The sequence below is a fragment of the Falco cherrug genome, chromosome 2 (assembly GCF_023634085.1).
Source record: "Falco cherrug isolate bFalChe1 chromosome 2, bFalChe1.pri, whole genome shotgun sequence".
Taxonomy (NCBI): Eukaryota; Metazoa; Chordata; class Aves; order Falconiformes; family Falconidae; genus Falco; species Falco cherrug.
The window spans coordinates 102533385-102557327 of record NC_073698.1 but is presented as its reverse complement, the minus strand read 5'-3'; the positions used below and the strand labels follow the sequence as shown (position 1 = coordinate 102557327).

Here is a 23943-nt window from a genome sequence, read left to right as displayed (position 1 = left end):
TTTGGACAGATCCCCTGGATTTCATGGGGACTTTGGGGAGGCTCAGATCTCAGTACGTACAGTCTTTCTGAACTGCAGCAAACAGGAACTTTGTCCAAGGCTCTGGAAGGGCACCGAATGCCACTTCCTACGCTTCCCTGTTCAGTTTCATGACTTACAAATCCACTTTGACAGAACTCCACTCCACCACAACTGAAGTACAGTGTTTACATATAGAAAGAATATTTATGTTTTAATGCAGGGATCAGCTCAATCTCTTTATGCTTGTCTGTCTCTAGTGGGGCATAAATGGCACACAGTAGCACACAAACATACCATATAGAACACAAATGTTGGACCTATGATACAGTTTATATTTATTACTTTTACTGAAATCACAGAATCAAATGTTTTAAGATTACAACTGGTAAATTATACATAAGTAATAGTTTACAAAACAAAATATTGGCCTTCAATGTGTCACAGTACAGTGTAGACCTTGTACAATTCAGTTTAAATGAATTTATATTTTGCATAACATATTATTTATGATGTAAACTGGCTGACATAGTAGTGCTCTAAAAATGTTAAGTCTCTTTGATTAGACACATACTGGGATGAAAAAAAATTTTGTGACACATCTTGTGTTTTCAAAGGGTACTGGTATTTCAGCCAAGTTATCTGTAATGCACAAAGTGACACTTCCCAGAATATGCTGACACCAATAGCATGTATAAAGAGGCACATGAAATAAACTAAGCAAAACCAAACATTGTGCTTTCCTTTTAGTCTTCCCTACAATACCTCTCTTGTTTTATCTTATCTGATGTTAGGCCGATGACCTGGCAACCGAAATTAAATGGATTTACTGCTATACAGGAGTATACACTTTCTGCAATTTACTTGAATTCAGTATATTATTTCCTGTATCTGATGGGATTTTAACAGTGCATATATGCATATATTCTTGACCGTCAGTATGTTTCATACGATAAACTATCTGAAAATTTCACAGTTCATATGATAAATTGTGTAAACCAGTTCCTAAAAATTAAGACAAATTATGCTGTCACTTAAAGTGGTCTAAGTCTGAAGCAGCTCCTGCAAAGCCAAAAGACGTAATGAAGTTACTCTGATTTCACACAGGTGTAACTAAACCCGGTGTAAATATTTTGCCCTGTGAGTGGGAGTAATGAAGACCCAAGTACCTGTTTGTGTATGTATGTACATGTATGTGTTTATATATTAAGTATACACATGCACACACAAAAAATACGCATTTTCATTTAGCCATAGTTAAGTTCTACATGTGCCCATGTGTGTGTTACAACACTGACTGTGCAAGGCTGATGTATGTGGAAATTATCTTAGTGTCCTTATAGCGACTCTGAGCCTCTACAGACAACTTGCAGGGCAAATGACATTGTGAGTTTAGTTTTCGAACTGCAACTCTGCAGTGTGAAGAGCAGCGGAACGTTATCACGGTGTTTGGTACAGTGTGCCTGGAGAGAAGTGCTTATACCCACTCACCTGGAAGACTAAGAGTATGTTTGGGGCATTTCAAATTTTGTATGTTATCACTGAAAACTTGGACTTGTAATAACATCTTCTAAACCCCAGAGCTACATGTTGTGGTGCCAGCTGAGGACCTAGTAATTTCTCTTGTGTTAAGAGTTATTACCAGTCCACATGATAAACCAGACACACCTGCATTTGCAACATTATTTGATGCAAGAATGTTGAACTGATACAAGCTACTATCAGTGTACCCACAGCAAAAAACCCTCTTGAAAATGTTACAAATGACAAGTATGAATGCAATAATGCACTCCGGCAACTCTATAAAAACTAATCACTCAATTAAAAGAAGGAACACACCCCTCCAAACAAGCAACTTTCTTTAAAAAAATCACAGTCCTTGCTCAGAAAATTGAATTTTGGCTCTTGGCATAGGCTCCATCTTCCTCAGTGTCGAGGAATAGCAGGGCATTCATTAGCACAAGGAGAAACACTCACCTAAACATATTGCTGAAACCCCACAATTATTAATGTTCATCCTTACGAGTCCTATTTAAAACCTGTCCTACCAATTTCAAAGTCACGGCTTATCGTCATTCCCTGGCATTTTGGAGTGGGTCTTAAGTGAGGAAGTGTCACCCGCTGGCCGTCACAAATTCATCTAAAGCCTTGTGGCTGCTCTGGGTCTCCAGTAGTGCTGGGCTGCAGCAGCCACTGGGCAGAGAGGCTAAGCTGGAATTTAACTTGTGTGAATGCGGGCACTGATAAGCAAGGTAACTTTCACCAGTTTGAAATAGATTATCTGTGGTCTGTATTACTGCCCTTACTGTGAAGTTGCTACAGAAGTAATTTGTATTGCTAAATAACCGACTGTAGAAAAGCTGTAGGTTTGTCTATATTGCAGTTTTTTCCTTACGCTGGACACAATACAAGTTCCCTTGAGTTCAGCAGCAGTTGGACTGGATGGAAAGTGGAAGCAAACAGATATTGTTATGTTCAAGGAAACACTGGGAACGCTTTACAGGCTTTTTTGCATCTACCTTTGCTCGATGTGGTGCAAAGAGGTAGAATACAATGAAGTCAAACATTGCAAAGCCTTCCAAATAAGGCTTTTGATTTTTTATAGCTATATATACATATCTATAAATGCATATAAATGGCGGAAAGACTGAAAAAGCAGCTTTCTTAATGGTCCAGTCTTCATAAACCAAATCATACATTGTTTCAGATACATTTTTAAAGAGGCACATGAGTTTCTCTACGCTGTTTTCACTTAAACGTAAGAAGCTGCATAAGAGAAGACTCACGTGCTGTCCTGACAACTCAGAGAAACTTCATTCACATACAGAGGATGCCCATTGACTAAAAGCCTGAACTTGCTCCCACTGAAGTAAAGGGTAAGACTCCTGCCAGCTTTGGTGGTAAACCATTGAGGCATGCAGCATGAATTGCATGTGCCTATGCAAGGCAAGCCTGTAGCCTGGCTTTTTTAGGAGCTGGTATGGGGTTATTATTTTGGTCCACAGACCTTTATGACTTGCTGGTTGAGAGATTTTCAAAGTGAAGTGTAACAAGGAGCTTTGAGCATGAGGTGTCACAAAATCAAAAATCTATAACTTCTGTAAGAAAAAGATGGTAGCAGAAAAAGAATATAAATCTATACAGTGTGCACACATGTATACACATATACTCCTGTTTCATGCAGAAAGCTTTCTAAATAAAAACATACAAAAAATAACCAGTGCCATACATTATGTAAACTCACAAGGCGTACTTTCAACACAAATCTGAAGCATAAATTAAAAGAGCAAGAAAGAGAAAGACAGAGACGACAGCAAAACATTTTAAATATAGAATTTGCACAATTGGTACTTTTGTTAAATAAGAATAAATAAATTCATTACATCTGTTCACATACCAGTTGTAAAAACAATAAATTATTTTATTTTTTTTCAGTGCTGTGTTGCTTTTTATTTTTTTACAGTTGTGATTAATCCACAAGATTATTCCCTCTCCCCCTTGTGATAAAACTGTTTCCACAGGAGGGCAGCTAATTTAATTTCCTGTATACAGTCAAACCAAAGATGATGTAGGATTTTTCCTAACGAGAACGTCTTATTTGAAAAACAGGTGCTCTAAAAACCACCAATGCTTAGGGGTCCAACTCCACCTAATGGCACTGGAGATGTGCCCCAAAAAGTCAGCAGTGAATTTAACACTGGGGATAGTTTCTTTCTACGCAAAGAGTAATACTCCATGTTTCTATCCCCTACACGCGTTTTATGAATTCTGTTTGGCAACACTTGGTAGTAATGTAAACAATGACGTAACAGTGTGAGTGACAAGGAATTCAGTTGAGAACAGAAGTTGAAAGGACAAAGCCACATACCCTGCACCAATTTTTCGTTCATCAGTTACATGAGACAGCTATGACTGACAAAAGCAAAGGCTGGAATTGGAAACTGATTAGAAAGAACAGTTAAAAAGCAAGTGTTAACTCGAGCAGGCTGACCTAGTTTAACTTACACTTTTAGGGTTGCTTCCTCGGTCTATCCCCTTTGCCCTCTCACCACGTAAAGGCAACTACTTTTTGCTCATGTTAATTTGCTTCATTACTATGCTGGTGAAAAGAGAAAAGTCACTATAGTGGTTTGATCTCATTTACTTGTCATAAATAAACTCTTCCTATAAAAAAGATACTCTTGATCTAAGGAAGCTGGAAGCTTTAAATTTATACCCGCGTACGATATTACTCTTCTGGAGCCTGAATAGCATCCAAAAGCTTTAACCATCCTGTTGAATATATAATAAATTATTACTATGATGCAAAGACAAATACTTGCATATTCTTCCTCTATTATAATAAAACACAGGAAAAGCAAATGCCGCTTAACGCAGCAGCTGTATGCCGAGACAAATGTAAGTCTATGCTGAGACACATTAAGTCTCCTTAATTTTCCTCTCACGATGGTTTCTACTTGTTATGAAATGTTTTGAGAGGTTCTAGAACATCTGTAATACATACATAAGAGTAAAAATTAGATTACTTGAAAGGAAAATAAGACACTTCAAAGTGATCTTATGTTAATAGGTAGAGAAGGCATAAATCTTAACTTTCCAGACTCTGCAAATATTCAGAGCCTTGATCTCAGTTCTTAGCGTGGGATCAGAGATTAAGTGGGGAATTTTCCTAAAGATCCACAGTTTTGCATAGGACTACTCCTAAAAAGAAGGCCACACCATTTTTGAAAACTGATGATGACTAGTAACATTCATTGGTAATTCATTTTGCCAGAGGAGGCAGCCCTGCCCCTATTACTGTTTATTTAGAACAGGGTACAAAAATAGATACTTCCCCAGGTTTCATACTTGTAGATACAGCAATGCTGGGCTGTTTCGAAATCATCACATGCTTTCTAAGAGTTCATACAAACATGCCACAGTTGCAAAAACATGTTTGTGTCAGCCTGGAGCAAGACCTGCCCTTGCTACACATGCCAACAAGTTTTCTCTACTGATTCCATGACTGGGATTTTCAGAACAGCCTGGGGTATTTCAGAGCTTGAGTACCACTGACTTACAGCTGTGAGGCTTGTCTGAAAATCCTCCTGCAGTCTCCTCTCTCGTGTGTGGATGAATGAAATAATAAAAGACAGATGGGATACTATTTTCGTTAGTGTATTATAACCATTTCTTTTGGTACCTGTTATCCTCGGGCTTAATTCAAAGCCTGCTGATATAAAAGGAAGCAATTTTATCAGGGTTGCTATCAGGCCTCCAGCTGTTACCTGCATATGGTGAAATGCCCATCCTTGGTCACAGAACTTCTACCAAACCATACTGGGATTTAGAAGTTGCTGCCAATGAAAACTATTATGAGCTACTGCCTGTACTGTGGAAACAGTCTTATTGATATTGGGCAAGTCCTCCACATCCTGATGTGGTTCGACTTCCTAGTGACCCCTCTTCCTCCCAAATATGGTAGATATACAAAACATGAATGCCTTTTATAGCTCTAAAAAAACCCCAAACACACACAAAACAATCAAAAAAGACAAATAGATACAAACTTTTGCTGGTAAGATGAATACCAGAGTTAGACATGATGGACAAAACAGTGATAAAATATTAACTGCTTGCTGTGTTTTTTTGACCTTTATAGCCTCTTCAGAAGATGTAGGTACATTACACATTGTTAGATTCAAGGTGGAAGCCATAGAGAAAACAACAGAGAAAGCAGTTGAACACAGCCTCAGAATATCTGAGTTAGAAGACACTTGATTATCTTACCTGTAATTTTTGGTTCTCTAACTAGTTTCTACAAAATACAGTATGCCTTTATTTTATGGAAAGAAGCAGCTAGCAGCTCTTGCTCATTGACAAGGATCCCAAGCTGTGACACAGCTGGAACTAGTGGAAGGTTCACAAGCAAAGTGTACACAAATTCCTCCCAGAAGCCAAATCCTCCTTCTGTGTGTGCCTGACATATAAATGGTGAGGAGTCGCTGATGGTGCTGGTATTTGAGCAATGTACATGTGGGAATCCCTGGTCAGCAAGCTGCTGCAGTGCTCCTTCTGAGAACTTATTGGTGGAAACACAGTATTCATCACAGAATAATGATCTGCTGTCAGGAAATTCCTAGCATGAAAATGTGTTTCCTTTTGTCAAAACCAAAAGGTATTATTTTTTAAAACCAGCAGCAAGCTCTTCGTTTTCCAGTAAAACATCTGCAGCCCTTTCTGAAGAATGGAACAAGTCCACAAGGGCTGCAGATATACTTTGGTCAATCACTTTGCTGATGTAGTTTGTCTTTTGATTTTTTTAATAGAACCAAGTGATATAAAGTGACATACCAAATGAAAGATATTTACAAAACAGTATAAAATAAGCTACTGTGGTATCATGGGTACATGTGACATTTTCTAAGGACATACTGTATTAGAGGTAGGTGAAAAAGGGGAGATGATTCTGTAACCTTCAAATAATCCAGGATCCTCCATTCACTAGTTTTTCTTCTTTTGCATTATTTTATTTTATATTTTTGCAGACACAGAGGGCTTATAACAACTTTAATGCTTCTTTTTTTTTTTTTTTTGACATATTTAGATCACCCTACTATTATTCAAAGCAGTGCACATCTTCATTTGGTCCAAATAGGCAGATTCTGCCCATAATTTGAGACTGTATGTAAGTACATTGAAGCCTTTGCTTCTCTCTGTCTGGGCAGACCTAATACCAGTATGTCAACAATGGCTTAATCAAACCTCTTTTAAAGAAGATCAGAACCACAGGTTAACACTTTTTCAACAAGCACTGTTTAAATGCTGATGGTCTCTGAGAGAGAAGACATCCCTTAGCTAATTTTCCATGCCCGTCTTTGCACTGGACAGTCCTGGTGTGCCATCCCGTGTCGCACGTTCGAGAACAAGAAAGCCACGGCCCTGTAACCCAGCGTGGTTGCATGAGCTGTGGAGTTACTTTGCTGCTGCTGCTGCCACTGCTGGTGACAGAATTAGTCATTTGCCCTTGCTTCTTTGGCACAAAGAAACTATAGCGGACATCCACTGGCTGAGTTGGATCAGTTGCAAGTATCTGCACAATAAGAATCTCTTTTGTGGCAGAGTGTCCCATTGCGTGCAAGAAATCATCTTTGTGACTCCAGCCGCTGTAGTTCATGACAGTCCCGTTGATGTCAATGATTGTTTCTGAAGTGGAGATCATATATTTTCCATTGACAAGGTACTCACCGTTTTTCTTTTTGAGGGCCAGGTAGGCAGTGAACCTGCTCTGGTCCTTAGTCTTGAACTGCCGAACTTTGATGTGAGTTGCCCCTTCCGGGATTTTCACTACATCTGTGTAGCCCTTGCTGAACGAAGAAAAAGAACAAAAGAGCATTCAGTAGCTAGCTCGCCACAAGCCTCGAGTCTTACAGCAACGCCTAATGAAGTCGTGGGCGTGACACACCTTGCTTCGTTTTGGTTCAGGCCCTGAATCCATCTGGCTTGAGGCGCATCTAAGATTCATTTAACCAGGTTCCACTGTTTGTCTATTGTATCGTTCTTTATGTTTTTGAAGAGATCTCTACTGCACTTATTTCAAGTTGCTTAATCTTTAGCTTTAGTAACAATTTTATGTGAGTCAGATACAAGAGGAATGAAAAATAACAGATAGCTTATACATTTCAGCAAAGGGTGGGAGATATGAAATACGATGCACGCTTTGCCTGCCAAGGAAAAGATAATGAGATATGCATTGGTTACAGCTGTTTCTTGCTGGTTTTGCTATAATGATGATTAAGGAAAGCAAGAGCAGAGGAACAGCTGGGCAGAGGTACCTTGGGAACATTTGAAAATAATCTTGATCACTGAGAAAAAAATTGTTTACTTTGAAATTCACAAAGCCAAAGATTAATTTTCAAGTGTCTAATATGGGGTGCACCCAAATGTTTAATTTGTACCATCACAGAGTCCTCTCCATTGCTACTTACTAAATATCTTAATTCAGATTTTGAAAAAGTTATTTAACTTTTCCACCAAAAGTGACAAGCATTCAAAACCTGCAAGTCTGCTGGAACTTAGCACTATCTCAAGTATGTTATTTAGTTTAACTTTACTGATACATAGAAAAAATCTAAAGCCTATACAGAGCTATAAGCTACCAGCTGGACTTTGGAGACCTGATTTTCATTTCTAAATCTGTGACAAAACCATTTTGCAAATATCTCATATCTGAAAAGTTTAGCGCTGAAACTTCTAGGAAAAAAAGAATGAGAAAATATACTAAAAATATATAAAAGTGAAGGGGTCTCTTTTGGGACTGTTTAAAGGACAGACTGCTAATTTTTGAGAGTTTTTGACTGCACAAGTAGAGACCACACAAACGACAGATTAAACGTCTGGTCTATTCTGCTGCTATTTCCAATTACGGGACAACTGAAACTCTATTGGTGTAGCATCTCCAAAAAGCTGAAGGAATATGGTGTGAAAAACAGGCTGGGGGGCAACTCTGCTCTACAGCACTGCACAAATCTTTTTACATAACAGTTGCCAAAATAATTCTGTTAAAATATGTTATTAAAGTTACAAAATCATTTGTTCAAAAACGAAAAGCAATGCTGGAACATTTAAGTCATTTACACAAAGAACTGTAACACTCCATGTGCACAAAGAAGCACGGCAGCCCTAATTCTCCTCTTTCCAATTTTCTGACAATTTGGCATTACTGCCTTGTGATGAAAGTTCTTAGGACACAAGTTTTCCAGAAGATTATGTTTTGACTGCTTTAAAAGTAAGAAGTACAAACAAAAGTTACTGCAATTTTCTGCAATGGGAATTATTAGTTTCTCCTTGTACATTTAATAGTTTTCCTGTATATTTAATGTACAGATTGCTACAGTTTGGTTTATAATGGACATCAATGCAGGAGCTGCTAATTTTCAGTGGAGAAAAGATAATTTTACTGTAGCCACTGCCCTTTCATATGTAAAAACAGTTTACAGACAATTACTATTCCACTATTTTAATGACAGGTTTATTTTAAAGTCAATTACTCACAGGCTAAGGGAACTGTCTCAAACAGTATTTCTAGTAAAAAAAGAATCCTTGTCACTCCAAAACTCAATCAAAATCATGTTAGAACATACTTGTTACTTACAGGTTGACTATTACTTTCTAAATGAGGCAACTTTCTGAATGCATTGAGGTTGAATTAGTATTTTACTCTCCAACCAGTCTCATTTCAGTTAAAGGTGTGATTTGAGGAGTAAGATGGTAACCTCATCGAAATAATTATAATAGAAAATCTCCATTTCCAAATATACCTATGCTACAAATCTGGCCTCACTGAAATTGATGGAGACCCTTTAAGATTTTTGCTGGAGCTTGGATTCCAGCACGAGGATCAATACTGAACCACATGAAATATATCTCACACTTTCTTCATTTACACATCCTAGACATTTCAGTATTGACAAACTGGAAAAGATTTGGTTTATATAATTACTAATTTGGATGGAAAGTCATTCTTTTTGGCAGAGGTGTTTTGGCACCCTTAGGTGAGTAATCATTGGTTTACCAGGAAGAAAATCAGTTATGCTTATTTTTAGAATAAATTCACTCTCAAAGCCATTTTTGACCACAACTAATCAGTGTTTTGAAATGTATAGAAATAAAAGGTCATTTCAGAAGTCAGATTTCAACTTTTGATAGCTTTCAATATCCTATGTAAAAAAACGCAAGATATAAAAGAAAACCAAGTTTATGTACATTTTTAAAGATGATACACTAATGCAGTTACAGATACTGAGTAGAAATTGTCAACTGAAAGTTTCTAAGAGTAGATCAGTACAGCAGTCCTTTGAGACCTTGGAAACTATATAAATGATATTTAAAAATCCTCATTTTTCTATGAATCTTAAAGACTTGAAGAGGGAGGGAAACCGGAGTGCAGACAGAAGGCAGACTTACTTGAAATTGGTATCTCAGTACAAAGCTTAATGCTGCCCGCAATGTGGTCAGGGAAAACCATGGAGGTGTTTCTTTTTATTTTACTTGTATTAAGTTTTATTATAGTTAAAAGCTGAATTCTGACAGAAAAAGGGATAACTGCTATAAATATTTTCAATATATAAAAAAAAATAAATCTATCTGGAGATTGATATTTTACCAATGGACATGAAGGGACATAGCAAATGCCATGCTTAAACCTACATTTACTTCTGACATCTCATCTAGTCATCTAAGCTCCACATACACTCAGCAGTGTGAAAAAGTATTTTTTGGGTATAATCCTTCTCAGCTATTAAGGAAGGCTTTCACAGCTGCTGTCTGCTTATCTCCACTAACTACACAAGGAATACGTATCACTACATCAGGTGGGATGTCCTCACTGCTATTCAAAGTTAGATGAGATGAAACACATTCTCAGCACATAACTTGCTAACACAGCATCATCTGGGAAACGCAGAGTTTCAGATATACCCACATTAATCTGAACCCAACAACTTTCTGATTCACTCCTCTCTTCCCTTTCCTCTCGTAACCATAAGCCATCTGACACAGCAAGATTAGCAAGGAGCACGTGATGCTGTGCCTTACTGTAGGCAGACTTCCCATTAATGGGGTGTTCACCTGTATTACTGGCACTTTATGTCAGAAATGAACTGGGCACAGTGTTTGCCAGTTGATTATTTGCCAGTTTCAGGGTCATTAAAAGGACAGATGTAAACATCTGGAAAATGCAATGAAGCACAGGTAATGTACTTTTTTGCTCAATCTTCATATGAAAGTAAATTGCATTTAGAGACAGAAAGAAAGCAAGCACATAGCAGTTACTATCTGTACAACAACATACATTTACTAATACTCAAGATCAATACCTCTTTTTGGTAAAGGTTCCCATGACTTTTGTGCAGCTGGAATTGTCTCCTCCACACACACCACATTTGTCATACTGGAGCTTTGAACCAATGATGCCATCACAACCAGTTCGGATGCATTTTCCCCGGACACAGACTGAATTACTATATGGTCGACATTCAGTACCGTCAGTTACCTAGGCAATCAAATGACCATTAGTTAAAAGTACCAGGGAAAAGATTTGCTTTTGTCGATCTGACTGGCAAACCCCATTTACTTATTTACATCACCTATTCAGAACAGAGCGCCTATCCTGACAGGCCAGACTTGAGTTTCTCTAACATTCCCAGCACAAAACGATGAAATTTAGCAAAAGGCTGAAAGCAATGACAGATAATTCCACTGAAACACACTAAAATGACCCTGGCTTTAATAATGATCTAACAACTTTATTAAAAACAGTACTTGTAGATAGCCTTGCATTTGAGCTATCTACACCTAAATGTTACCTTTGTAGCATTTAGAGGCAGAAAATTGCAAGCATAAGCATGGAAGACATTTCAGTTCAAATTGCATCTGATATAATAAACTGACTACAAGTCACATCTATACTAATTGGCTAATTATTCTGCAGTAATTGGCTCCATAAGAGTTATTCTGAACTCCCTCAACATAAATCAGGGTAAAACTTACTCTCTTACTTATAGTATTCTTTTTTTCCTCCAGAAAACCCCAGAATGACAGATGACTCTCCAGGCAGAAACTCCTTCCTCCACAACTGAAAGCAAACTAGTGCAGAACGCACTAAGAGGCCCATATTTTTCATGGATCCACATACTGAGATGTGGAGAAACTTACCTCATTTTAGAGGCCAGTTCTAGTCCTAATGTATAACCAGTGGGTCAAGCCATTAAATCTAACCACACAGTTAAATCTTTGAATCATATGACTAACTTCTTTTCCGTTTTGTAAGGAATGATTTCTAAGACACAAGACATTTCTAAACTGGAGTATGAAATCATGATTGGAGATGCCATTACCTTCTGAGAAAATACCACATAATAGCCAGTTCCTTTGGCTCGGCAGGTGAGCTTGCAAACATCCCCGGGAAGTACTCCAGCATACTTGGGGACCCATTCAACAAACGTCTTGACACCCTTTGCGTCAGACTGATAGCCATTCCTTGCTTCACACTGCTCTTGTCGAAAAGATTTAGCTGTAGAATTATTCACATCATTAGTGACTATTTCAGATCATGCTGCAAATATCATTACGCCCATCTATTATTCCCACTTATTTTTTACGTAATTTTTAAGTTACGTCACTTCACCTCTTTACTTGGAACTGGCCTTCAAATGCTTCAACTGTTTTAGCTTGGAAAGCTTCCCATGACATAATAAGCACTAAAGGACTACAGTTTGCATTACGGTTCATTTTCCATGACTGAAACTTCTTTTCATTCAAGTGTCCTTTCTGTATGGTGTCAGGGTGGGAATGGGGGAAGAATTACAGTACTGTATTAATGACGAATGTCTTGCCTTGGTAAATACAGTTTGGAGAAATGACAACGGACCTTTGTTGTTTCCTTTCACAGTAGATATTAAATATTTACTATCTATGAACTTAGAGACTGGAGCACGAAGGCACTCACCATTTGCCGGGCAGGGTGCGACATTGCAGGAGCGGTAGATGGCCCTCTTGCCGGTGCAGTACCGGCCGTTGTTTCTAGGAGCTGGGTTATTGCAGTGACGATAAGCAAACTGAACTCCTCCGCCACAAGTACGGGAGCACTGTCCCCAAGGTCCCCAGGACCCCCAGTTACCGTGGCTTGAAGCCTGCAATATATGGAACAGTGGGAGGTAAGGACATTATCCAAGTATGAACAAAGGTGCTACATCTCAAAGACACTGCTAATGTTTTCCTCGATTGAAGGTGACTCCTTGGTCATTTTAATGAGGGGTAACAGTCTTAGGAGCCTTCTTTCTCCCAGCAGAGTTCATTTCTGTCTTTTACCTGCACATTGATACACCTCATTTGGCACCGTGCATGAAACAAGTCAGTACCAGACCTTGCTCTGCACAGCCACCTTCAGCCTGTTTCATAGCAGACACCCATGCACCAGAAACACTGTCCATAGTCTCATGTGCTGTGCTCTTATTTTTTACTATTCCTACCAACAGGGCCCCTTAAACTAGCTCCAGGGGATTTGGCTCCCAGAATACGTTCATAAGAGTAACCTATGATTAATTAAATATAATTATTGTGATGGGTAGGTATTGCTTTGAATTACTGGCAAGAGATGGAGTTGTCAGATACAGTTTGCAACTCTGCTCAATTGGCTACCTAGAAAGAGTACTGCAACAGCACGTAAAAGTATATAATTCCATAAAAAAGGGTGTTGTAAGGGCTGTAACTTGATCTGAATGACTCTCATGGTAAGCTCTGCATGTCTTCTGTGGGCTACTGTCTACCCAGTAGATTTAGAAGTATCTGAGCTCTGCAGCTGACAGCTCTCATGAGCCTGGGGGACTCTTCAGATGTATAAAGTTGACAGAGGGGACTTTGTCATTGGAGGTACAAACTCTTCCGATCCAGAAATTGTCTTCTGGATGAACTTCATCCACCTTTCTCTTCACTACAGTTAGGGCCCTGGAGCCTTTCAGGTGAGGGCTGTAAATTAAATTTACAGATTTAATTTATCTTGCAGTCCATTGCCAAGAAGTCAGGAAGCTAAGAATAGGCCCCTGACAATTTCCATTTGCCTGAGACCTGACTTACTGAATGGACAAACCTTCCACTCTGAAGGGATGCTCCCAATTTTCCATGAATGAAGGCTTTCACACTTTGAGAAGAAATTATGTTTCCTGAAACTCAGCAGCACTTTTCCTATATCCCTTACCACTATCAGTCCAATTACATGCTAAAAAATAAGACAGCTTTCAATTTGACTTCCATAAAGTCCCTTTCACTCCCACAAAAATCAACGCCTTTGAGGATCATGCCTTCTAACATTCCCTAGGGTCACAGCTGGTAACTTACTGAGTAGTATTTCTTCTTGGTTTTGTCAACACATTTTCCCTGGAGGCAGATCCTCCCTTTTCCACATGGTGTTCCCTCCACAGCAGGCAGCTTCTTAGTCAGACAAACCATCTGACCTTGGCGCACAACTGCACACCAGAGGCGAGAGCACACATCCATACCGGGGCACACTGTATATTCGGGTCCAAACGCCAGTTTGCACTGACGAATGGCATCGTAGGTTTGGCCGGGAAGCTCCTCAGGACCCAGGATGTGCTTTCTTGGTTGGTCCAGCAAACAGTTACCTAAAAGAGCAAACCGACCTATTATTACTCATTTCCTAGTTTTCTCTGCAGTGCTGCAAATCTGTCATTCAAGTTAGGCAGACCGATAATGACAGCAAACCTCATTCAAAGGATGCTGATGTGAATGGAAAGGCTCTCTGAGGTGTCTTCAGGTTTTGCACAAGGTCATACCATTGCGACTGCGTTCTCACCCAGCAGCATACTCAGTGCCAAGCTGCCTATTTCCAATTTGAGGGTGTAAAGGAGTTTTACTCAGGTCCCTGTGGCCTTTCATCCTGGTTTCCTTTATTTGAATCGTCTCTGAACACATTCCACTCTACTCATCAATTTGTGATTTAAGGAATGACTAAGACTCATGGCAAAGTAAGCAAAATTTTCATTTGAATTTTGAGACAATGTCAGAAACAGTAAAGCTTCTAAAGGGATGCCAGAAAAATCACAATCAGCAGATCGGTAGCCAGTGAGGCACTTAAAAAAAAAAAAAAAACAACCAAGAAAAAACCCCCAGCAGATCAAAAGAAAAATACAAGCTGCATATCAAAACTGATGTTGGTGGTAAATCTGGACTGGGCTTTCCTTGTAAGGAATGATACCTGGCTGCTTCTGGAATTAGTTTGAAGAGGGCTATCTGTTTTATACAAAACCACATGAATAACGGAAAGAAAAGAGAAAAATAGCATAAACAAAGAACTGTATCTGTGTTTTCAGATATATGGCAGAGGTCAACATTTGTCTGGCCCACTCTAAACAATGAGAATTCACATTTACATTCTAGAGGATCTACTGATATATTTTTTTTACTATTGAAAACCTCACTGGTTGACATGCAGAACTATTTATTCAGTATAAACTCTTTTACACTTCATGAAAGGGGTATGTGGTCTGGGCAAGCTTCACTTATCCTTGGCCAAAATAATTTACCACAATTTACCTCACTTTGGAAACTACACTAGTATTCTTCAGTTGGATCACGTGTGAAAAAAAAGGTTATCTATAAACACCTCACTATTTACACAAAATGGAAGAGAATTTCAAGCTATGGCAGTGAATTTAAACAAACCAAAGACGCCATCTCTCAATGGCTTGGTTTTTCCCTCCAGAACACACACTTACTGCAATTATTTTTTTCCTCTGATGACTAAGGCCATTTAGCCAAATCAGCCAAAAATTATTTCTGCATCATCACTTACTACCAAAAAACCCTGTCTTGTTAAAACTGTTCCATTTGTCCTTTGCTGACCCTGATTCACCCCAGCCTTATCTTTAATCTGAATTACCCTGACTTTTTTAATGCAGACAAGGTGTGCCAATGCTACTGAGGAGCTGAGTGCCCTGAGATAAAGATAATTAAAAGTACTGAGGCTTTCAAGGCCTGTTGTAGTGTAAAATATTAGAGACACAGTGAGGAACCACAGATTTTTTTTTCCTGGAGTTTCTGAAAAGCGCATAATTGGCAAAAGTTGCTGTGAAAAATATACTTTGTAGAAGTAACAGCAGAAGCCCTACTTCATACACCTTGTGATTAGGGAGGAAGCTAGTACAGTGTTAGGGCAGCGGTAGGAAGGCACTAGCACGTCAACATTCAGTAGTAGACACTACTGTTGTATATATACTGCAATCTATTGAATTCCCAAGTGGAACTATTATTCAGTATTTTAAAACATCTTAATAACACTTAATTTCACCATGACAGACACTGCTGCCCATCACTGAGATCTATTGTGACTGAAATATTTGCATATACTTGATCTGTCAGTCATTTTACTTAACCCATTTGAATGCCTTTCAGATGTAACAAAGTTTCACAAGCTTACTTAGCAAATACAGCATTTTCCCCCCTCCAGAACACAGGGGAATGAGATTCAAACTTCTCCTTAACTGATACTGCTCTGAGGAAACATGTATAATTTCTATAAAGCCAGGTGTTCCAGCTGATCTCACATGATAAATTCAAAACTGAAGATAGCAAAGGCCCCTAAGGATTCCCCACAGGAAAAATAGTGGCAGTGTCTATGTTTAGACAGGTTGCAATGAAGTGCAGGTGTTTCTACCGCCAGCTGGTCCAACCTCCTACTTGTCATGGTAACAAAAGACAGAGTTACGAAGTTGGAGAACGGTTTGCCCTGGGCCCCCTAGTTGAGAAGGCAGAGAGGGCTTCAGTCCACTACGTTATATTGCAACATACAGAGTACACCTATACTGCTAACCCCATTTTTTGTCCTGTGTACCAAAGAACATCTGTGTGCCCTGGGACACAGCAACATTGTTGGCTGATGACAGTATTAATTAAGCCATCTCATTATCTCCTCAACGTTATGTGTAATATATGTGGAAAAAAATAGGCAGAATAAATCTGTGCAGGAAGCAGTTTACCAGGATATACGTTAATTAAACCAGAAATAGTCCTTGTTTCAGGTTGCACAGAGCACTGAGTTCTGACTAAACACAATAAATCGCAAGCAATCATACCACAGCCTAGTTAGTGGTTGGCATGACAATAAAGGCAATTAGTACCTTAGGAGAGGGCTGGCTAAAAGCAGATGAAAATAGATGTCGCTGTCTTCTGGGCACTAACTGAGCCTTTTCTTCCTAAATGTCAAACTGCCATCTGGGCTTATCTCATGAGTGTAAACCCAATAGTGATATCATGACAATGATGTTTATAGTTCTCAGAGTGAGCCTCAGGGAATCAGCACCTTGATCTTCCCCAGACCTCCTGGTTGACCTTGGATGGGACATTTATACTGGGATTTATTCAGCTGACTTTAACTGCATGTGATGCTGGTATCTGCAATTCAGTCAGCTGTCAGATGTTTCACTACTCAGGCAAATGAGTTTATGCTGCAATTCAGCACCACTAATGGAACTGATGAGGTCAGTCAAACCACTGATGCCACTGATTAGAACCCTCTGCACTATGATGGGAACTTAACTAGCCAGTTTAGCAGTAGCTACCTACATAGTAAATACCCACATTTTATATAGCAAGTCCACTCCCCAACATCGCTTTCCAAACTCAGAAAGTAGGAACATCAGCACTTGAAAAAGTGATGTTAAAGAATTAAGAGAGTCAAGACTGTAGTGTTTTCTGTTACAGCACTATGGGATGAATATCCAAATCTATATGGGAAACTTACTTAAAGCTTTGATAAGACACTGTCTGTTCTTATGTAATGGACTATTGCTCACAGATCCAAACTTCTGGACTTCACATTTCACTATGCTTACCCATAAGAAGCAGAAGATGAAACACTTTTATTTCCTTACACCAGTGCTGCCATGCCCTATTTGTCACAAAGCACAATTTATAACCTTATGCCTATTCACGCCAAAAGCCCAGTGCAAACTGCTTACGTGGCCTACCAGAGAATGGAAGAGTCTCCTCTTGTTCAGGGTTTCCCACTTAAGCTTCCTGTGACTATGCAAAATTCAATCACAAAGATCCTAAAAGAAAGTCTGGTGTGTGAATATCTGTATTCTTTTGTTGCAACTGCTATTTTGTGCCTTTCTTACCTACATTAAGCCTGCAACACTGCTCAAAATTACACCTGAATGGTTATGTTTTTTCCCCTCTGCCTAGCAGCACTTGAGAGGGAGAGGATTTTCTTCTTTCTATGGGAAGACTGCAGGAGAGCTCCTTCTTGAAAACAGAAGGGAGGGAAAAGACTGCAATGGTATGACAGTACACCTGCCCCAGCTAAGCAAAAAAATGAGCAACCCAAAAAGCAGACATATGCTTATTCTGAAGGAAAGACAGAAATATGGCACATTTGAACTGGTTTATTATCAGCCCAAAGCAGTGTGAAAGGCGGCATCAGCATGCTTTGCTAGGATCCTGTGGTTCTGGTACACTCAGTGTACATTACAAACGGGAATTATGGAGCTATGGATTCATCCACTGGCTGGAAGAAGAAAATAAAACCAGAAGTTCCCTTCCTAAAATAACACATCTCCTTTCAACACAATAATTTGAAGAAACTGCAATTTAAATCATTGACTTCTATTTTTACTTCATAGATACTGTTTGTATTCTAAGACAAATTTTTGATTTAAAATAAATAACTGAAAAATTATAAACTCTAACAGAAAAGAAAGACTATTACTTAGAAAAGGTCTCTGAAGGCCTGATCTATCAAGAAAAGATTCCTTCAACACTGTATATTTGAAATCACACCAATAGCAGCAGTAAGAAAATTAATTCCCTGAGGACTATGGAACTCTATGATGAGAGGTTAAAATTTTCTATGAATTATTTCACCATATCGATAACTGTTTGAGACTACACGCTTGAGTGATAACTACTGATGAGTATTAGAAAGGGCAATGTACCCTAACTCATCCATTAACAGACTGGCAGATCCTAAGCCCTCTACATGCAGTAAAGAACACATGATTTTCTGAAGAGTGTCAGCAGCTGAGGACTGCCAAACTTCTTGTACACGAAGTCAGCACTCATGACTAACAAGGAGACCATAATGCAGCTCTGAAGGATGGGAAGCTCCTACCTAATTTTACTGGAAAAAAACCTGGCAGAATTATATTCTTAGACCTGTAAGACTAATTGTTACAGCCTTCCCTTACTTCCACATTGAGACTGGGTCCAGCTCATGGATAAGGGTCCAAATTTCAAGCATCCCTCCAGGTACAAACAAGCCAAAGGTTAGGTGGGTGGGAGAAACGCTCTTTTCTTTCTATATTGTTGGAGAAAGTAGCTAGCTGGATACATAGTAAAGAGAAGAAGTCAGGTCACAAAAAAGGGAAAAAATGAGAACAACGTTTCTACTTGCCTGCAGCAGGAAAGGAACAGAAGAGAAAAGATAGTTCAGAGTTCCTTGCACTCTTCAAGAAGACATTCATGGATGGCGAGGGAGGTCCCTTTTTTATTTTTGCCCCAGTGAACTGTACTGTACCTCAGTAACTAAACTCAAAAAGTAAAGCTCTCTTCATATCTGGAAACTAACTTGTAATATTAAGTCAATGCCAGAGCAATATGGGCCACAAAACAGGGCAGTACAGATTAATGGATCCAGTAAAATTGAGAGAAAAAATGAAGTCATTCTTCAACAGAGGAAAACAGGAGAAAGTATCTCGGAGAGCACTGAAATTAGCCAACAAAATATTTAAAAGCAGAAAAGCCTTTACATTCAGCAGACATACCATACTTTTTATCCATAAGCATTTTGGTTACCATAACAACTTGATCCATTCACTCAATTATGTCATTTTTATCTCAGCATTTTGGAATTTGAACAGTTTGTTTAAGAACTGCAGTTGCTTTGGGAGCACAATGAAGACTTTAAAATTCATTACAGAGGGAAGACTATGCTTTTTTATTACCACTTTTGGAAAATGAAAGTCTTGCACTTATCCTCCAAAGGGTAAATGACATATTTAACAAATATTAGTTACACGACATAGAAGGTAAGCTCCTGGCGCAGAAGTAATCTTTTATCATGTACAGCAGAGGAGTCTTAATTTTTGCTTACAGACCCTCTACATAAACATAATAAATACAATGGTATTAGAAATGTCATAAATATAATGGCATTATAAGTAAAAGAAATGTCATTAATAGTAAGAACACATACACTCTGCTAGCTGTAGTCTAACACTAAGTAGAGCATTATCAACCATTTTAATTTCTGTGAGGAAAAAGCCATTTCCTTGTGTCCTCTGTTTGAAGTACTCTCTGAGCTATTACCTATGGCATTTGGGAAGACAAGACTAATTCCATGCTTTTGAAAAAACCTCTCCATGTTCCAACCAAATTATTGCCAACACACACTCCATCAACTCTTTCTTTTCTTTCATGCAAAGGGAGGGTGAGACTCTGCCAGCCTTTCAGAACTTTGCCTGGTTTTGCAAGCACTTCCAAGATAGACCTGAAGATGAAGAAGCTGGTACGGAATGTTCTTATTAAAAAAACAGAACGCAGTAAAAATTAACATGTAGCTGACACAAGGTGTGATAATACATACCATGTCCATCATCGAAAAATTCTGTTATAGTTGCTGAAGTGCATTTGGACCAGGGTTTTGAAGCATCAATGCTAGTCAGAATGGAGGACATCAGGCGCTTATCTTCCATGGAGCCGAAGTTCTCCTCACAGAATTTGGAGTCATCATGAGAAAGCCCAAGCAAATGCCCTATATAAATGAAATAAATAAATAAAATGACCTGGCTATCCATAACAGAGTTTACCAGCTGGAGCTCACAGTCAAGGTAAAATGAATTGCATAATTTGTTCTCAAATTCTGAACAGTAGCCCAAAGCAGGCCACTTGAAACAAGGTATCTCTCCTTGAAGACAGAAAAACTGTGACAGTTTACGCCATTACATATAGCAAGGCAGTAATGCCATCAGCTGACACGTCATTGAGCTGTGCTAACTGAAACCTGATGAAGACTAAAGTGAACTTTACTAATTTATATCAGTCAAAAATTTAGTTCTTACTGTTTCACCAAATCATCTTCAGCAAGAAAGCCAGATACTTCACTCTGTAAAGATGTTCTGCAACTGTTTAGAAAAGTGCTACAATATCTTCCTAAATGGACAAAAATGCTAGTATTTATGGAGCAACTAAACAAACTGTATGCAAATTCTTAAAGCGCCCTCCTCACTGAAGTGCAAGTACCCTGTAGAATACATCAAACAATCTGAATAATGATTTCAAATAGTCTCTTCCACTTAAGTCTTGTCTTGTGGAAGGGTTCTTTTTAGTGTTGTTTTGGTTAGTGTTTTAGTTTTGCTGCTTTTTATTTTTAAATGTATATGCTATTGGAAATTTATACTCCAGAACACAAAAGAATGTGCACACAAAGCAGCACATAATGGAACCTGCAAAAATCCTTAAAGTCCGGGGGAGTTCAGTCCAGTGCTATGTAAGTTCTTGAAAGTGTGACAGCAACCTCTTCTGTAGATCAGTGATCCCCATCTCTTGTCTCTGGGCAACAATAATAGATTGCAGGCCACACGCTTTGTTCCCTCTGTAAACATTAGGATTAATTTTTAATTTCTATGCCCACACTGGATTATTTCACAGCCGATTTACTATCCAAGAGGTAGAAGACTGAATGTGAACAGCAGCTGCAGGGAGTTCAAGGCTGAACTTAACACTCAGGTCTTCAACCTAGGCCAGAAGATGATTCATCTGAGACCCAGGGCTGGACCAAGAGTGCTTTAATGATAAAGACAAAGACTACCTACCCATCAAAGCTGCCACAGAAGAAATTAACTTGATGGTCTCAAATAGCAGCTGAAGAGACACATTGTATTATTCTGTAATAACTAAAAGCCTGCTGTGTGCCATCAGCTTCAAGTTTTGGTGTAACTGCTGTAGATTGGCTGTAAGGTGACACAGGTAGGGACTGATAAGATATCCATAGGAATAGGCTTGACAATAGTAATAACAACAGTAATACCTACCATACAGGCTGGAAAAGAAGAAAATCAGGAAATTTTACCTATTTGCCTTATATAAACTTGTTGTTACGCTGTTTTCATCTGCTCTGGGGGAGAAGCCAAGAGGAACGAGATGGAGGCAGCACTCACTGGCAAGCTGTATCTGAGATTAGGAAAGCTGCTATCTGACCAGAACTATGTGTTAAGGCTGCCGAAGATTAGAAATCAGGGTTTCTGTCTTGTGAGAGAAGCCGAGGTAGCATCTGGCAGCCTTGCTCAAATGCTGGGTTCCTGAGCCAAGGGTGGAGCTACAGGAAAAGTGACAAGAGGACTTTGGTCTGTCACTTCCAGTTGTAACAGTGATGGCTGAGAACAGCCAGTCTGTCTTCTGCAGCTACTGAATCCTCACTGGAAGGGAGGCGGGAAGGAGAACGAAGAGGGCTTTTCTCTTTTTTTTCTTTCTTCCCCTGATGGGCACACATTTATCAACATCATTCAAATACAGCCACTATTTAAATAAAAGGACCTGTAGTATTTCAAATGCTAGCGAGAATTTTTTCAAGGAACCTGGGTTAACACTTAGGACAGCTAATACTACTTTGCCTGTTACTACTGTTGCTAATTGCTATTGCAATTGCATCACAAGTACATTGCTGCAAAAAACATAATCAAACTTTCATACAGAAGGCATGTCTAATTACTGGTGTGTTTTATATGCAAAATTTGGGCTTTTCTTTTCTGATAGGTAAAATCACTTTTCTTTGACAATACTTGTTATATATGGGCCAGATAATACTACTTTTATTTCGTGCTGAGACGTGGCTGAATATCAGTAGGTATATGTCACATTTCAATCTGATATAGCACTATATAAATACTTGCTCTGAAGAGATGACAATGTCTGTATTTTTAAAGCCAAATGCTGGTGTTGAGCAAAATAATTCACTAGTAAGATTATTATTTCAGATGCATTTCTCTGACAGAGTAACCAAATAATCAGCATACCACTTCTAGCCCACTGAACAAATTCTGTGGAAGCATCACAAGCTGAGCATTCAAGGATTCAGCAACTACTGTGCCAATGAGGACTACCTCTGATTTTGCCAAAATCCTAGATACTGACAACGAGCGTCTCTTCAGGAAATGCAGATTATGTTATTTTTGGCTGCTGTTCTGTACAGTGTTATCACTAAGCTTGCATTCATGCTAATGCACTGAATGGCACCAGGTCACACCCCATGTCTGAGAACTACAAGCAGAGCTGACAGGTTAATGAACTTCAACACATGCCTAGCAGTAATATAACTAGAACCATTTTCTGCTGACATTGAATAACTCCTTGTAGCATGTTAACCAGTGCTCTGCTAACTTAAGCAAACATTTACTAGAGAGGGCTTCAGGCCTATCCCCTAGCTTTTGTTGATGGACACTCAACATGTGGCACAGCTCCCCCTTTACATCAGAATGACACACACTCTGCTTTGCAAAGCTGTTCAGGAGCTTCAGCCAGTTTCTTCTATTTACTTGAATCCATGCACCTGAATATTCATATACATATGTATATGATATACATATAATATCAATTAAACAGAAATACTTGCAAAAAATTAGCCCAGCAAGCAAGAAAATACCATGCTGGTTAGACCTAAGCCTCGCTATAGCAATCTTCTCTGAGACAACTTGCATGCTTAAAGGTTGCAGGAGGAATGCTTTTGTATTTAATGTCCCAAGACTGTTCATAGTTGTAGAAATTACTTCACTGCTGCATGCTTGTGGAATAAAGTAATGAGGTTCTGTCAGTGGAAAAGGAGTTCATTCCTAAGTCATTGGACTTGGTACTAAACAGCTCTGGGAGAATAACAAAAGCTGGAGAATTTTCTAAAACATTCAGCAGACTAATGTCACATGGCACAACATAATGCATGTTCAGTGTAGGGTATGAATAATAGTTGGGTACAAACCAGCAAACTGAGAATTTTTCATAGTGCTTAACATTTTATAGCACCATTCAGGACAACCAGAACTCTGTGATATGAAGGACTCAGTCTTGTAGGGCAGAATTCAAATTTCTTAACACCCTCTGACACCACTCTGCAACACTCTACCCATTTAAGATACAACTTTGCTCTCTATATGAATTCCTTTCTTGCATCAACCTCATCAGCCCTGGCTTTGGAAAGACCCCTCTGTCTTTCCTACGTGCATTTTTCAGCCCCAGCTCCTCCTGCAGTGCAGTCTGTAAGCAACTCCAGCTTAGACTACCTCCTATCAGAGCAATGTGGTCACACCACATCAAACTATGGAAATCCTACAGTCAGACAATATGAATGCCCCTGGAGAAGGCCTACAAGTATATTGTGCTTCA

At 39.0% G+C, this 23943-nt stretch overlaps 1 protein-coding gene across 2 annotated transcripts in view; it reads right to left on the bottom strand.

Annotated features, from left to right (window-relative positions):
- Nucleotides 1-332: 332 nt before the first annotated feature.
- Nucleotides 333-23943, bottom strand: part of ADAMTS5 (ADAM metallopeptidase with thrombospondin type 1 motif 5) — a 46849-nt gene continuing 23238 nt past the window's right edge. Inside the window, exons 3-8 of one of the 2 annotated variants that reach the window (XM_027805046.2) lie at nt 20156-20323; nt 13894-14177; nt 12506-12689; nt 11895-12070; nt 10875-11050; nt 333-7364 (exon numbers count right to left, since the gene is read on the bottom strand). In XM_027805046.2, the coding sequence (XP_027660847.2) occupies nt 6791-7364; nt 10875-11050; nt 11895-12070; nt 12506-12689; nt 13894-14177; nt 20156-20323 (1562 nt within the window). In that variant the 3' untranslated portion in view covers nt 333-6790. The other variant, XM_055701586.1, reaches the window with a different exon arrangement.